The sequence below is a fragment of the Leucoraja erinacea genome, chromosome 6 (assembly GCF_028641065.1).
Source record: "Leucoraja erinacea ecotype New England chromosome 6, Leri_hhj_1, whole genome shotgun sequence".
NCBI lineage: Eukaryota > Metazoa > Chordata > Chondrichthyes > Rajiformes > Rajidae > Leucoraja > Leucoraja erinaceus.
Window position 1 is genome coordinate 44,908,068 of NC_073382.1, and position 14,940 is coordinate 44,923,007.

Sequence of the window (14,940 nt, forward strand, 5' to 3'; positions counted from 1 at the left end):
TTCACACACATTCACAAACAGGCAAAGGTAGGTGAAGTGTCTTGCCCAAGGACACAACGACAGTATGCACTCCAAGCGGGATTCAAACCGGCTACCTTCCGGTCGCCAGCCGAACACTTAGCCCATTGCGCCATCTGTCGTCCAATCTGACCTTTCTGTCCTGGGCCTCTTCCATTGCCAGAGTGAGGCCCAGCACAAATTGGAGGAACAGCACCTCATATTTCACTTGGGTAGTTTACACCCCAGTGGTATGAACATTTTAGTTAGCGCTTGCTTTCTCCCTCCTTCCCATTCCCACCTTCCCAATTCTGCCACAAGTCCTACTGTCTCCGCCTACTTCATCTCCGCCCCCCTCCTCCCCCGACATCAGTCTGAAGAAGGGTCTTGACCCAAAACGTCGCCAATGACTTCTCTCCATTGGTGCTGCCTCCCCGCTGAGTTCCTCAAGCATTTTTTGTCTAGCTTCAAATTTGTTACAGGTCCCTCTGAGGTGAAAGATCCAGTAACTTTGATCTCACAAAAATCCTATTTCCATCCATATACCTGCTTCTTCCTTTTACAAGTGTTTTTTATGACAATTTTTTTGTTGATGGTATTTCCACTGCACTTGCGCTGGGTGAAATTCAGTCCAGCATCAGTTATTGACAAATGGCAGGTTAAAGTGAAACAGATTGAAGAATGAAAGCTTCTCCATCCAAGACCACAAGAAATCACAGAGAATTGTGGATGCAGCCCAGACCATCAAGCACACCAACCTCCCTTCCATTGACTCCATCTACATTTCCTGCTGCCTCAGCAAGGCCACCAGCATAAGCAAAGAAGAGATTCACCCAGGACACTCCCTCCTCACCCCTCTCCCATCAGGCAAGAGGTACAGAAGATTGAAAATGCATACCTCCAGATTAGAGGACACTTTCTTCCCAGCTGTTATCAGGCAACTGAACCATCCTTTCACCAAGTAGACAGTGGTCCTAACCTACCATCTACCTCATTGGAGACCCTTGGCCTATCTTTAATTGGACTTTACAGAACATTATCTTGCACCAATCGTTAATTCACTTTATCCTGTATCTGTATACCATAAACAGATTGATTGCAATTATGTATTGTCTTTTGGCTGACTGGATAGCATGCAATAACAAAAAAAGCTTTTCACTGTACCCCAGTACACGTGACAATAAACAAAACTAAATTAAACTAGACTATTAAAAGCAAAAACTCATACTTACAGCATAAAATTTTTATGGACATAGCATGAAGCTTATTTTCAGCTCGAATAAGTGACCTCATGAAAATGACAAACAGGTTTCCAAAACATGTGAGACAAGCTATGATCCAGACAAAAACTCGAAGTATGATGTTGGCTAGTAGATCTTCAAAGGAAGATATTCCGTCTGTGTTTGGTTTACAACTCCGTACATGAGGAGAATACGCACAGTACTGAAATTTATGAAAATATCTGTGAAAATAAAGTACAGCAAACATTATAGCGACAAGTATGTCCAGTGCTAATTAGTACAGTATTGTACATGTCCTCAGCAAAGGATTGTACATGGTGTCAGAGTGATATTAAAACAATGTGTACTGAATATTAATTTTTATACTCTTGCCTGAATGCAAAATAGTAATCAAACATTCTGATCCATAAAAAAGACGCAGAGTGCTGCAGTAACTCAGTGGGTCAGGTAGCATCTCTGGAGAATACGGATAGGTGACATTTCGGGTTGGGATGCTTATTTACTGAAGAAGGCTCCCAATCCAAAATGTCACCGATGCAGTCAGAAAAAGGGTCCCGACCCAAAACGTCACCTATAACCTCCCTTGAAGAATGATCCTGAACCAAAACATCATCTGATCATGTTCTCCAGGGATGCTGCCTGACCCATTGAGTTACTCCTGTACTTTGTATCTTTTTTTTTGTGAACCAGTATCTGCAGTTCCTTGTGTCTCCATCATAGCTCCATATCTGTTTTCCCCATTAAAAGGTGCAAATTTTTATATTCAATTCATGACAAAAATGTATAAATGAGGTAGGAAGTAATCAACAAAAGTATGTTGATTACTGGTTTACAGTTTATTCCCTGGACAATATCCCCTTAGTCCTTTCAACACTACTCAATCCTCCCTGCAAATTAATAGCAACTTATTTCTTCCCCTGTCCAATTCTGCCAGGCCGACCCCTACAATGCCAACCCAGTGCTTAACACTTTTTGTGCATTGCTCCAGTGAGGTCTAAAATTCTTATACTACAATCATTGCAGTTTTGTACTTATTTATGATTGTGCTTATGCACAGTATGATTTTACTGAATTATATGCAAAGCAAGGTATTTCACTATATCCAAGTACCTGTACATGTAACAATAAAGTACCATTGAACCGTTGTCAAAGAGTTTTCAACCTCAAATGATAATTCTGTTTTTCTTTCTACAGATGCTTTTGCAGTGTATGTAACATTTTCTGTTTTTATTTAAAATTAGTCAAAAGTTGGATAATAATGTAAATATAAACCTCAAAAAGAAAAACAAAACAAGGCATTAATTAGTGTGGCTCTAATTGGATGGCAGTTGAGGAAACTCATAATGACTTCGCTAATTTCCACGGCATATGATGAAACCAAATCTTTTCTGTAACTTATCCAAGAAAGGGTACAATGTTGTGAATTTTGAGCTGTATACTTACATATGTTCTAAATTTGTCATTGGATTAAACATTCTGCTTTCTATGTTTGCAATTTCTATTCCTTCAATACCACTGTCAAGAGAAAAATTTTAAATCTGTCACGATACATCTGCATACAACATAAAAATAAACTGATAAAAGTTTTTGGCAATGTAAATTATCTTACTCAATGAAACCTGCACAATACGATACCAAACATTTTCCATGTTTCCATGCCAACCAGTCTCCTGACATATATGCACAATATTCTTGCTTTTAAAATGATGCAATAATTTTATACACAAAAGGACGCAAAGTGCCAAAATTACTCAGTAGGTCAGGCAGCATATCTGGAGAACATGGATAGGTGATGCATAGGTGACCCTTCTTCAGAAACATCGCCTATCCATGTTTTCCAGAGATGCTGCCTGACCTGCTGAGTTACTGTGTTCTTTTGTGCAATAACCAGGATCTGCAGGTCTTTATTTCTACAATAACTCCATACAGCTGCCTACTTTCTTAATCTAATTTACTTTGTACATGTGATTAATGCTAGGCAATTCATATTAAAATAATCAAAATCAGAATATAAACTATATTAGAGATGCACAACATTTTATTTAACTTTACAAAAACAGTAGCTTATATTATTCTGAATTTTCCAATTAACTTACAGAGATTGAAGTTGTTGGAGATTTTCAAACTGTTCAGGATGTACAAAATTAATGGGATTGTCAGATATATTCCTAAAATGAATTAAAATGATTATTTTATGAGAGAAATTCATTGAATAATAATGCACAAATCAGAGAAATATCAACAGGTTTTGCTTACAATTTTATCAGTAATTTAATATTTTTGAATAGATGTTTGGGGAGTTCCTGAATCTTGTTAGATGACAACTCCCTGAGAATAATACAAAAGAAGTTAATGTAAATTTGTAGGTCATATTACTTATTCAACAAAGCATAATGACTTCAGAGTAAAATAAAATGTAAACATTCATTTCCGCTTAGAAACAAAATATTAAAATGCAAAGTTGCTCCCCAGGAACGAGGTTGGGTTGCATTTATGGAAGGTTACAAGATGTTGACTTTAGAGATACAACCTCAAAACAGACCCTTTGGCCCACCGAGTCCACTAGTTCAGTGATCAACCCATACACTAGCACTATCCTACACACTAGGAACAATTTAGAATTTTACCAAAGCTAATTAACCTACGAACTTGCACGTCTTTGGAGTGTGGGAGGAAACTGGAGCACCCAGAGAAAATCCATGCGGTCACAGGGAGAACATGCAAACTTCGTACAGACAGCTCACATTGTCAGGATTGAACCGGTGTCTCTGGCAATGTAAGGCAGCAACTCTACTGCTGCGTCACTGTGCTGCACTAGATAATGTGGATGGTGGTAAGCATTGTGGCTTTACGTAAGACGAGCAAAACCTTCAATTACACAAGTGACAACCAATTGTCAGCTATTTCTCCGGAAGGGTTGAAGAGGACACAATCCAGGCTGTGTCACAGTTAGGGTCAGTTATTGGGCTTGAAATCCTATGGTACCTAAAGGATGTCTTAAAGTGATGCTGTGCAATAGGACGATGCCTGAGTGTGTTGTGTATTGGAGATAGAATTGGGAATAGGGAGATTGTTATTCATAGTTTTAATTTAGATTAGAGATACAGCATGGACACAGGCCCTTCGGGCCGCCGAGTCCACGCCGACCATCGATCACCCGTTCACATTAGTTCGATGTTACCCACTTTTACAGAGGACAATTAACCTACAAGCTTCCATGCCTTTAGAATGTAGAAGGAAACCAGAGCACTTGGAGATTACCTGAACACTGTGACGAATCACACACGATCACAGGGAGACTCTACACAAAAACCTCTGAAGATCTGGGTCTCTGGCATTGCGAGTCGGCATTGATAAAATTAGCGTCTTGAATCAAATGGACTCAAGATTGGAGATCAGTTGGACATAGGCAGAGTTTGGTGGAAAGGTGGGAGATTGGGGTACTGATGTTAGGAATGAACAGTAACCAAACTACATTATTGGATACTTACATCGATGATGGTGCCTACCTCGAACTCCCTGGCAACTAATCTGATATTGTTGTTTCCCCCTTTAATTGGTCCATAAGTAAGCCTCCCAAAAAGGCCTAGTTAGGTGTGACTGACAATTCAATTGTCCCACATATAAGCAAAGATTTATACTCATACCATTTGGTGTAATTTCTTAGGCTCTAATATCACTGTTTATGAAGGACAGAGAACAAATTTCCAGTAGTTTTCATGCCCATGTGCTGTAATCTGTAGCAGACCAATCGAGCAGTTAACAAAAAAACTCCACTAGATCATTTTGAAGCCCCTTTTATATTTATGGTGAACTTTATGGAATTGTACTACCATAAATATGATACTTTGGTCAGGACTGCAACAGTAGTGGAAGAAATGATGCTAGCCAAATAATCTTAGTACTATCTTGCTAATTGGTTGCATGCACCTTCCTTATCATTCTATTTTATCTGCAACCTAATTAAGAATAACAAAATGTTTTGTTATCATTTTGATAAATACAAATCATTTCATTTACCTAATCAGGACTGCACCTGGTATGTCAAAAGTGAGGAATACATACTAAAATAAAAAAAGTAAAGCAGAAAAGACAGTAGTAGAAAGCACTTAGACGTACAGTTCTATCAAACTATGTAATGGAGCAAATGCCTTTTCGGAAATAGTAGTAATTTCATTCCTCTGAATGTACCTGTTGAAGAAACAAAATGTACTTGTTACATACATAAGTCAAATTGGAGCGTTTGTCTTTAAATGGCAAAGTTTCATTTAAGTCTAAAGTACAGAATCTTTAAACACAATATATTTATTTTAAAAGCCACAAAGTGCTGGAGAAACTCAACAGATCAGACAGCATCTCTGGAGAACATGGATAGGTGATGTTTTGTGTCGACACCCATCTTCAGCATTTAGTGTCTTTTTTTATATAAACCAGAATCTGTAGTTCCTTGGATCTCACACTCATTTGTTTCGTTCAATCTAAATGTTTAAGCCCTAACATTGTCCAATCCCTTGGCTCACCTTCCTAGTCCTCACCCAAGGTTGGATGGCCTTTGTTTGTTTTACTTAACTTGCCAAATCATTTGTCAGTGAAAGGGAATATTGGAAGATAGAATGAGCATCTTTTAGGTGATGACAATAGATAAGATAGGTTTGGAGGGATATGGGCCAAAGACAGGCAGGTGGGGCTAATTTTGGGGCATGTTGGTCGGCATGGGCAAATTGGGCTGAAAGGCCTGTTTCTATGCTGTATGACTTCACAAGGAACCATAGAAACATAGAAACATAGAAAATAGGTGCAGGAGGAGGCCATTCGGGCATTCGAGCCAGCAACGCCATTCATTGTGATCATGGCTGATCGTCCCCTATCAATAACCTGTGCCTGCCTTCTACCCATATCCTTTGACTCCACTAGCCCCTAGAGTTCTATCTAACTCTCTCTTAAATCCATCCAGTGATTTGGCCTCCACTGCCCTCTGTGGCAGGGAATTCCATAAATGCACAACTCTCTAGGAGAATATTTTTTCTCACCTCAGTCTTAAATGACCTTCCCATTATTCTAAGACTGTGGCCCCTGGTTCTGGACTCGCCCAACATTGGGAACATTTTACCTGCATCTAGCTTGTCCAGTCCTTTTAATATTTTATATGTTTCTATCATACCCCCTCATCCTTCTAAACTCCAGTGAATATAAGCCTAGTCTTTTCAATCTTCCTCATATGACAGTCCCGCCATCCCAGGGATCAATCTCGTGAACCTACGCTGCACTGCCTCAATCACAAGGATGTCCTTCCTCAAGTTAGGAGACCAAAACTGTACACAATACTCCAGATCTGGTCTCACCAGAGCCCTATACAACTGCAGAAGAACCTCTCTACTCCTATACTGAAATCCTCTTGTTATGAAGGCCAACATTCCATTAGCTTTCTTCACTGCCTGGTGTACACACCAGGTCTCGCAGTGACCGGTGTACAAGGACACCCAGGTCTCGCTGTACCTCCCGCTTACTTAACCTAACCCCATCGAGATAATAATCTGCCCCCTCATGAACCAACATGAGAACACAAGCCATTTCCTCCAAATTCATGTATTAATTTATTCTAAATATGTCTATGTATGATAGGACCAACTACAAAGGAGATACGTACATGCCAGGAACCTAAACAGCCCTGGCTAAACTGGAGTCAATCAGGGGGAAAACCTTCTGCTGGTTGGAACAATATTTAGCACAATGGAAGATGTTTGTGGTGGCTGGAGGCATTCCTCAAGGCAGGGTCTAAGGACCAACCATCTTCATGCTCCATTAATGACCTTCTTTCAATTCCATTATTCATCCATATAGTTTTTGGTTCTTAGAATTAAAAATACTATATGGATGAATAATGGAAAATACAATTTTGGGGTACTTTTCTCGTTGGCTTTATAGAACAGATTAGGATGAGAATTCTGAAAATTAATTATCACAACTACTTCCAATAACAATTTGCACATTTTCCCCATAACTGTCAGTTTTGATGGAGCTGCGCTGGTCAGCAACTTCCAAAACAACACAGGAACTATGGCCCACAATGTCCGTGTCGAACATGATTCCAAGTTAAACTCATCCCCTCTGACTGTACGTGATCCATCTCTCTCCATTCCCTGCGTATCCATATATTTGTAGATCTATTTGGATATTACAAATGACAATGTTTAGAAAACAATTGGATAGGTACATGAATAGGATAGGTTTAGAGGGATATGGAAAATGTAGGCAAGTGGGACTAGTGTAGATGGGGCACATTGGTCGACGTGGGCACGATCGATCAAAGGGCCTGTTTCCACACTGTATGACTATAACTATAAATGATTTGATTGCATAAATACTCACAGCACAGCCAGCTTATCACATTTCACAAAGGTTGAATAATTCAATGACTTGATTCGATTACTGTCAAAGTCCCTAGAAGTATAATTGGGTACCAAAATTAACTTGGTCATGGATACAACCGGAATGAGCATTTTTAAAACAAGTAGTGAATAATGACACACAAAGGCACAACTTACTTGCGAAAGGTGGAGTTTCACAAACCCTATAAGCAATGAGAAAATAGTTAATACTCACATCCAGTAAACTTCGGGGATTTCAGCACATATTGGTCTCTTTGGTAGGTTTTCCAATAAATTGTTTACCATTGACCTAGAAAGAGAAAGTTAAAACTTTTGCAGTAACATGAACTGGCAAATTAAACATTCATCCCTCATTATTATGACATTGGAGGAGAATTAGGCCATTCAGCCCATTGAGTCTACACTGCCATTCGATCATGGCTGATCTATTTATTCCTTTTAACCCCAGTCTCCTGCCTTCTCCCTGGAACATTTGACATCCTTATTAATCAAGAACATATCAATTTCTGCTTTAAAGATACCCATTGACAGCCACATGTTAAGTTTTAATCTAATATTTGAGAGGGAGAAGGGTAAATCGGAGGCGTCAGTATTACAGTTGAACAAAGGGGATTATGGAGCCATGAGGGAGGAGCTGGCCAAAGTTGACTGGAAAGATACCCTGGCAGGGATGACAGTGGAACAACAATGGCAGGTATTTCTGGGAATAACACAGAAGGTGCAGGATCAGTTCATTCCAAAGAGGAAGAAAGATTCCAAGGGGAGTAAGGGGCGGCCGTGGCTGACAAGGGACGTCAGGGACAGTATAAAAATAAAAGAGAAGAAGTACAACATAACAAAGATGAGCAGGAAGCCAGAGGATTGGATAATGTTTAAAGAGCAACAGAAGATAACTAAAAAAGCAATACGGGGAGAAAAGATGAGGTACGAAGGTAAGCAAGCCAGGAATATAAAGCAGGATAGTAAAAGCTTCTTTAGGTATGTGAAGAGGAAAAAATTAGTTAAGACCAAAGTTGGACCCTTATAGACTGAAACAGGTGAATTTATTATGGGGAACAAGGAAATGGCAGATGAGTTTAACAGGTACTTTGGATCCGTCTTCGCTAAGGAGGACACAAACAACCTTTCTGATGTACTAGTGGCTAGAGGATCTGGGGTGACGGAGGAACTGAAGGAAATCGACATTGGGCAGGAAATGGTGAGGGATAGACTGATGGGACTGAAGGCTGATAAATCCGCAGGGCCTGATGGTCTGCAACCGAGGGTACTTAAGGAAGTGGCTCTAGAAATTGTGTACGCATTGGTGATCATCTTCCAATGTTCTATAAATTCAGGATCAGTTCCTGTGGATTGGAGGGTAGCTAATGTTATCCCACTTTTTAAGAAAGGCGGGAGAGAGCAAACAGAATTATAGACCAGTTAGCCTGACTTCGGTGGTGGGGAAGATGCGGGAGTCAATTATAAAAGATGAAATAGCAGCATATTTTGATAGCAGTAACAGGATCGGTCCGAGTCAGCATGGGTTTACGAAGGGGAAATCGTGCTTGGCTAATCTCCTGGAATTTTTTGAAGATGTAACTGGGAAAATGGACAAGGGAGAGCCAGTGGGTGTCGTGTACCTGGACTTTCAGAAAGCATTTGATAAGATCCCACATAGGAGATTAGTGGGCAAAATTAGGGCACATAGTATTGGGGGTAAACTGCTGACACATTTAGAAAATTGGTTGGCAGGCAGGAAACAAAGAGTAGGGGTTAACGGGTCCCTTTCAGAATGGCAGGTAGTGACTAGTGGGGTACCGCAAGGCTCAGTGCTGGGACCGCAGCTATTTACAATATAAATCAATGAATTAGATGAAGGGATTCAAAGTAACATTAGCAAATTTGCAGATGACACAAAGCTGGGTGGCAGTGTGAACTTTGAGGAGGATGCTATGAGAATGCAGAGTGACCTGGACAGGTTGTGTGAGTGGGCAGATGCATGGCAGATGCAGTTTAATGTGGATAAATGTGAGGTTATCCACTTTGGTGGCAAAAGCAGGAAGGCAGATTATAATCTAAATGGTGTCAAGTTGGGAAAAGGGGAAGTGCAACGGGATCTGGGGGTCCTTGTTCATCAGTCAATGAAAGTATGCAGGTACAGCAGGCAATGAAGAAAGCGAATGGCATGTTGGCCTTCAAATCAAGAGGGGTTGAGTATAAGAGGCCCTTCTGCAGTTGTACAACGAGGCCCTTCTGCAGGGCCTTAGTGAGACCACACCAGGAGTACCGTGTGCAGGTTTGGTCTCCAAATTTGAGGAAGAGCATTCTTGCTCTTGAGGGAGTGCAACGTAGATTCACAAGGTTAATTCCCGGGATGGCGGGTGGTCATATGCTGAGAGAATGTAGCGGCTCGGCTTGTATACCCTGGAATTTAGAAGAATAAGAGGGAATCTTATTGAAACATATAAGATTATTAAGGGTTTGGGCACGCTAGAGGTAGGAAACATCGATGTTGGGGTAGTCCAGAACCAGGGGCCACAGTTTAAGAATAAGGGGTAAGCCATTTAGAATGGAGATGAGGAAACACTTTTTCACCCAGAGAGTTGTGAGTCTGTGGAATTCACTGCCTCAGAGGGCAGTGGAGGCCAGTTCTCTGGATACTTTCAAGAGAGAGCTAGATACGGCTCTTAAAGATAGCGGACTCAGGGAATATGGGGAGAAGGCAGGAACGGGGTACTGATTGTGGATGATCAGCCATGATCATATTGAATGGTGGTGCTGGCTCGAAGGGTCGAATGGCCTACTCCTGCACCTGTTGTCTATTGTCTATTGTCTATTGTCATCCGTAGCAACGGTGACGGTGAATCTGTGGGATTAATTGCCACGGATAAATAAATTCCTCCTCATCAACATTCTAAAGGTTTGTCCTTTTCTTCTGAGGCTGTGCTCTCTAGTCTAGACTCCCCCAATTACCGAAACAAGCTTTCCACGTCCACTCTATCTAGGCCTTTCATTATTTCTTTTCTTTTCCAACCAGTTATGCATTTTCAACACTTCTTCAACCCAAAATGAATCTTAAGTGCAATATAAAGATGTCAAAATATATCAGGCTTATTCCAAAAAAAAACAACATTACAACAGTGGTTACCATCCTTTTAACACTTTTTTTCAGACAAGAAAATGCCAAAAGTTCTGAAGCAACATTTCAATAGGACCACATTCTTCATAAATAAAACCTCTAAAACACTTGCCAAAGTGAAGGGATGGAAAATTGTACTTACAAAATACACAGAGATTTCAGTCCAATAAATAACCGTGGTGAGATTCTTGATATTAAGTTGTCATCAAGGAATCTAAGAAGAAAGAATTGTACTATTTTATGCAAGGAATGCAATATATGCAATAATTGGGTTTCATTTAACCGTTGAATAGACTTTTGGATTGGCACATGGATATGTAAGGAATGGAAGGTTATGGGTAATGTTCAGACTGATAAGAGTTTTTCTTGGGATCGTGTTTGGCACAGACATAGTGGATCGAAGGCCTGGTCCTGTGTTGCACTATGCTGTGTTCCATGTTCTATGGCAAGCCTTTTGGATTTGTAATATGTGTCTTTTCCAATATACTCCTTAATTTGCATTATGACTAAATTTAATACTTCAACTCACGGGCCACAGAAGCAGAAAAACATGTAAAGATAAATGGAACTTTATTTCCTGGACACAAACATCTTGGATAGGAAAGGTTTAGAGGGATTGGGCCAAATGCATACAAATGGGACTATCTTAACTAGGCACCTTATTAGCCATGGATGAGCTGGTCTAAAAGAGCCTATTTCTGTGCTGTATAACTCTTAAAAGGAGGGATCCGACCAGAAAGAAAATTATTAATATTTAAAGTAAAAACATTTGGCCAAACATTTACATTTGAAAATAAATCGTTATCTTAACATGCGATTAACTATGATACAAATTTAGTTTAGTTTATTATTATCATATGTACTGAGCTGAAAAGCTTTTTGCTGCATGCTATCCAGTCAACAAAAGGACTATAACCATATAACAATTACAGCACGGAAACAGGCCATCTCGGCCCTACAAGTCCATGCCGAACAATTTTTTTTTCCCCTTAGTCCCACCTGCCTGCACTCATACCATAACCCTCCATTCCCTTCTCATCCATATGCCTATCCAATTTATTTTGAAATGATACCAATGAACCTGCCTCCACCACTTCCACTGGGAGCTCATTCCACACCGCCACCACTCTCTGCGTAAAGAAGTTCCCCCTCATATTACCCCTAAACTTCTGTCCCTTAATTCTGAAGTCACTATACACGATTACAATCAAGCTGTTCACAGTGTACGGGATAAAGGGAATACCGTTTAGTGCAAGACATAGTCCAGTAAGCTCCAATTAAAGATGGTGGGTCTCCAATGAGATAGATGGTAGGTGAGGACCCTATCTAGTTGGTGATAGGATGGTTCTGTTGCCTGATAACAGCTGGGAAGAAACTGTTCCTGAATCTGCAGGTGTGTGTTTTCGCACTTCTGTACCTCTTGCCTGATGGGAGAGGGGGGAAGAGGGAGTGACTAGGGTGAGTATGGTCCTGTGTTCCATGTTCTATGACAGGCCTTTTGGATTTGTAAGCATGAAGTATAGATGAAGTCGATGGAAGGGAGGTTGGTTTGCTTGATGGTCTGGGCTACATCCACAACTCTCTGTAAATTTGGAGAAATTAAAATATCTGAAATGTTATTTAAAATGGAATCATAATATTAAGCCTTGGAGTATGAATATGGTGTTACTAGACTGAAAAAATTGAGAAAATTATGTTTGATACGTACAGAATTTCGAGGTTATGAAGGTCTTGAAATAGTCTTGGCTTCAATGAAGTGATATGATTGTGACTGATGTACCTAGGAAAGAAAATAGTAATATATAATTAAATTGCCTGCTGGATAAAACCATTGCAATTATTTACGCTAGTTCTGTAAACACTGAAAATTCCGAGGAACTATTAATAACGATGGGGCAGTCAACAAATCAGTCCAAAGACATAATTGGATTACATTGCCACCTCAGCAATATGAGTGCACCCTTGTATAAAGCAACAGACACTGCTTCGTTCGCTCGTGTGTCAGACGAGGTGTAGCTCGCTGTTGGCTTCTGTCGTCGTCCAACATGTTGACAGAATCGGTCGCCCGACGAGTCACAGAGTGCATCGTGTCGTCGTTTCCGGGGATCGCCACGAGGTGGCTTTTGTCATGATACCCCAGGCTTGTCTGATAGCTGGTGTCATTTCTGTGGAGATCTTCCAGATAAATGCAGAGTATGCCGACTAGGAACTGCAGATGCTGGTTTACAAAATGAGACACAAAGTGCTGGAGAACTCGATGGGTCAGGCAGCATCTCCATGGGATATAAATGGGCAACGTTTTGAGTCGGGATCCATCTTCAGACTGATTGTAGAGTATGTGGGAGAAAGTGGGAAAAGTGAGGTGGGAGGCAGGACAAAACCAGGCAAGTGATAGTTGGATATAGGTGAGGAAGGGCTCTGATCTGAAACAGGGGAGGGGGTGATTGGTTGATGAGTGGACGAGGGCCAGAGATGCACAAGAGACAAAAGGCTGTGACATGAAGCCAGGGGAAAGGAAGTAGTTGGAAGAAGGTGGAGGGAAGGATAAAAGGAGGATGGGATAGTGGGAGAAATTCAGGTGTGCACATTCAGGTGGGGCACGGGGAAGAGAGGGGAGAACACTCAGATTGCTGTTAATGCACAACAGATTGCACAAGATGATAGAGGAATAACCGTGGTGAAACTGTTGAAAGTCATGGGGCGAGGAGAAGAAAACATTATTCACAGCAAAAAAGCAAAACTGCCAGGTTTGATTTATAGGTGGAAATGTTAACAAACTTTATTCTGAAGCATTAAATTAGGTAACAGAGTATAAGCTGTTTACTTACAATCGTCTGAGATTGTAAAGTCCACAAAATGCAGTTTTTGAGATAGATTGGATTTGGTTATCCTGCAGGTATCTGTAAGACAATGAAATAAATATAATAATTGCCTTCCTAGATTGTTTGAAATCCAGATCCAACATTCATCAATCTTCCTAATAGTAGAATTATTCTTCACAGGGCAATTTACAGAGGCCAATTAATCTACAAAACCGCACGTCTTTGGGATGTGGGAGAAAACCCGAGCACCCAGAGGAAACCCACGTGGTCTCAATGAGAATGTGCAAGCTCGACATATAGACAGCACCCGAGGTCAGGATCAAACCTGGGTCTCGGGCTCTGTTAGGCAGCGGCACTACCCACTGCGCCACCGTGAGCCCACTCTGTAACATTTATTTAAATTGAAGAAGGATCCCGCTGCGTAACGTCACCTATCCATGTCCTCAAGTCATGCTGCCTGACCTACTGTATTACTCCAGCACTTCGGGTCAGTTTTTAATTGTTTCCTTTTTAAAGTGCATCAATATAAAAGTTGAATATGAAGCCGTATCATTGGAGCACTGAATACATTTTAAAAAAGCAAACGAAAATATACAGAAATCCATCCCTGATAAAAAAAAGTTGAGAATGCACTCACAATTCCTGCAGGTCACAGTAGGTGAGGAAAGCATCAGCGGGTAGGCTTTTGATTTTATTGCTCTTCAGAGACCTATATTGGAGAGAAGCAATTTTATTATTCACAACGCAGGCAGCCTGTTCATGTGTCACATATGCAGGAGGAAGGAACTGCAGATGCTGGTTTATACCGAAGATAGACACAAAAAGCTGAAGTAACTCAGCGGGTCAGACAGCATCTCTGTAGAAAAGGAATAGGTGACATTTCGGTTCACAACCCTTTGCTCTCCGGCTCTTTGTCCAACTGCGATACATTAGACGCAATCATACGTATAAACAAGAGTGTAAGAATATTAGATTACATTGAGGCAGTACACAAACGTCGCCGTATTTCCTGTGCCATCTTGTCCCCATCAAGTACAGAAATGTTGAGTCTTAACTTGACCATAAAGACACCTTGTCCTTGTAACTGCACTTGGTTGAAGTTGCAGGGGGTGGCCTGGCCTGGCACTGTTGTTGATGTCCTCCACCGCTGCTCTGCTGCTCTGTGCCGCTGCATGCCACAACAATGCTGCTGTTAAACTTGCAACCCAAATTTCCAGCCAACACGCAGCTGTCAGCTACAGCAAGACGTTTCCAGCAGTACTAACTGAAGGAATCACAAACTGTTGTATACATGGTGTATGCAAGCAAAGAATCTCCCTGTGCCTAGTCACATGTGACAAAAATGTATTCCGATTGAACGATGAGGTGCTAAT

The 14,940-nt window shown here is 40.8% G+C and overlaps 1 protein-coding gene across 1 annotated transcript in view; it reads right to left on the reverse strand.

Moving 5' to 3' along the window:
* Window positions 1-14,940, reverse strand: part of rxfp2b (relaxin family peptide receptor 2b) — a 56,853-nt gene that overhangs the window by 14,355 nt on the left and 27,558 nt on the right. Inside the window, exons 5-15 of the mRNA XM_055636865.1 lie at window positions 14,205-14,276; window positions 13,574-13,645; window positions 12,454-12,525; window positions 10,888-10,959; window positions 7,842-7,916; window positions 7,608-7,679; window positions 5,358-5,429; window positions 3,495-3,566; window positions 3,335-3,406; window positions 2,682-2,753; window positions 1,230-1,459 (exon numbers count right to left, since the gene is read on the reverse strand). Of these exons, the coding sequence (XP_055492840.1) occupies window positions 1,230-1,459; window positions 2,682-2,753; window positions 3,335-3,406; window positions 3,495-3,566; window positions 5,358-5,429; window positions 7,608-7,679; window positions 7,842-7,916; window positions 10,888-10,959; window positions 12,454-12,525; window positions 13,574-13,645; window positions 14,205-14,276 (953 nt within the window). The remainder of the gene's footprint in view (window positions 1-1,229; window positions 1,460-2,681; window positions 2,754-3,334; window positions 3,407-3,494; window positions 3,567-5,357; window positions 5,430-7,607; window positions 7,680-7,841; window positions 7,917-10,887; window positions 10,960-12,453; window positions 12,526-13,573; window positions 13,646-14,204; window positions 14,277-14,940) is intronic.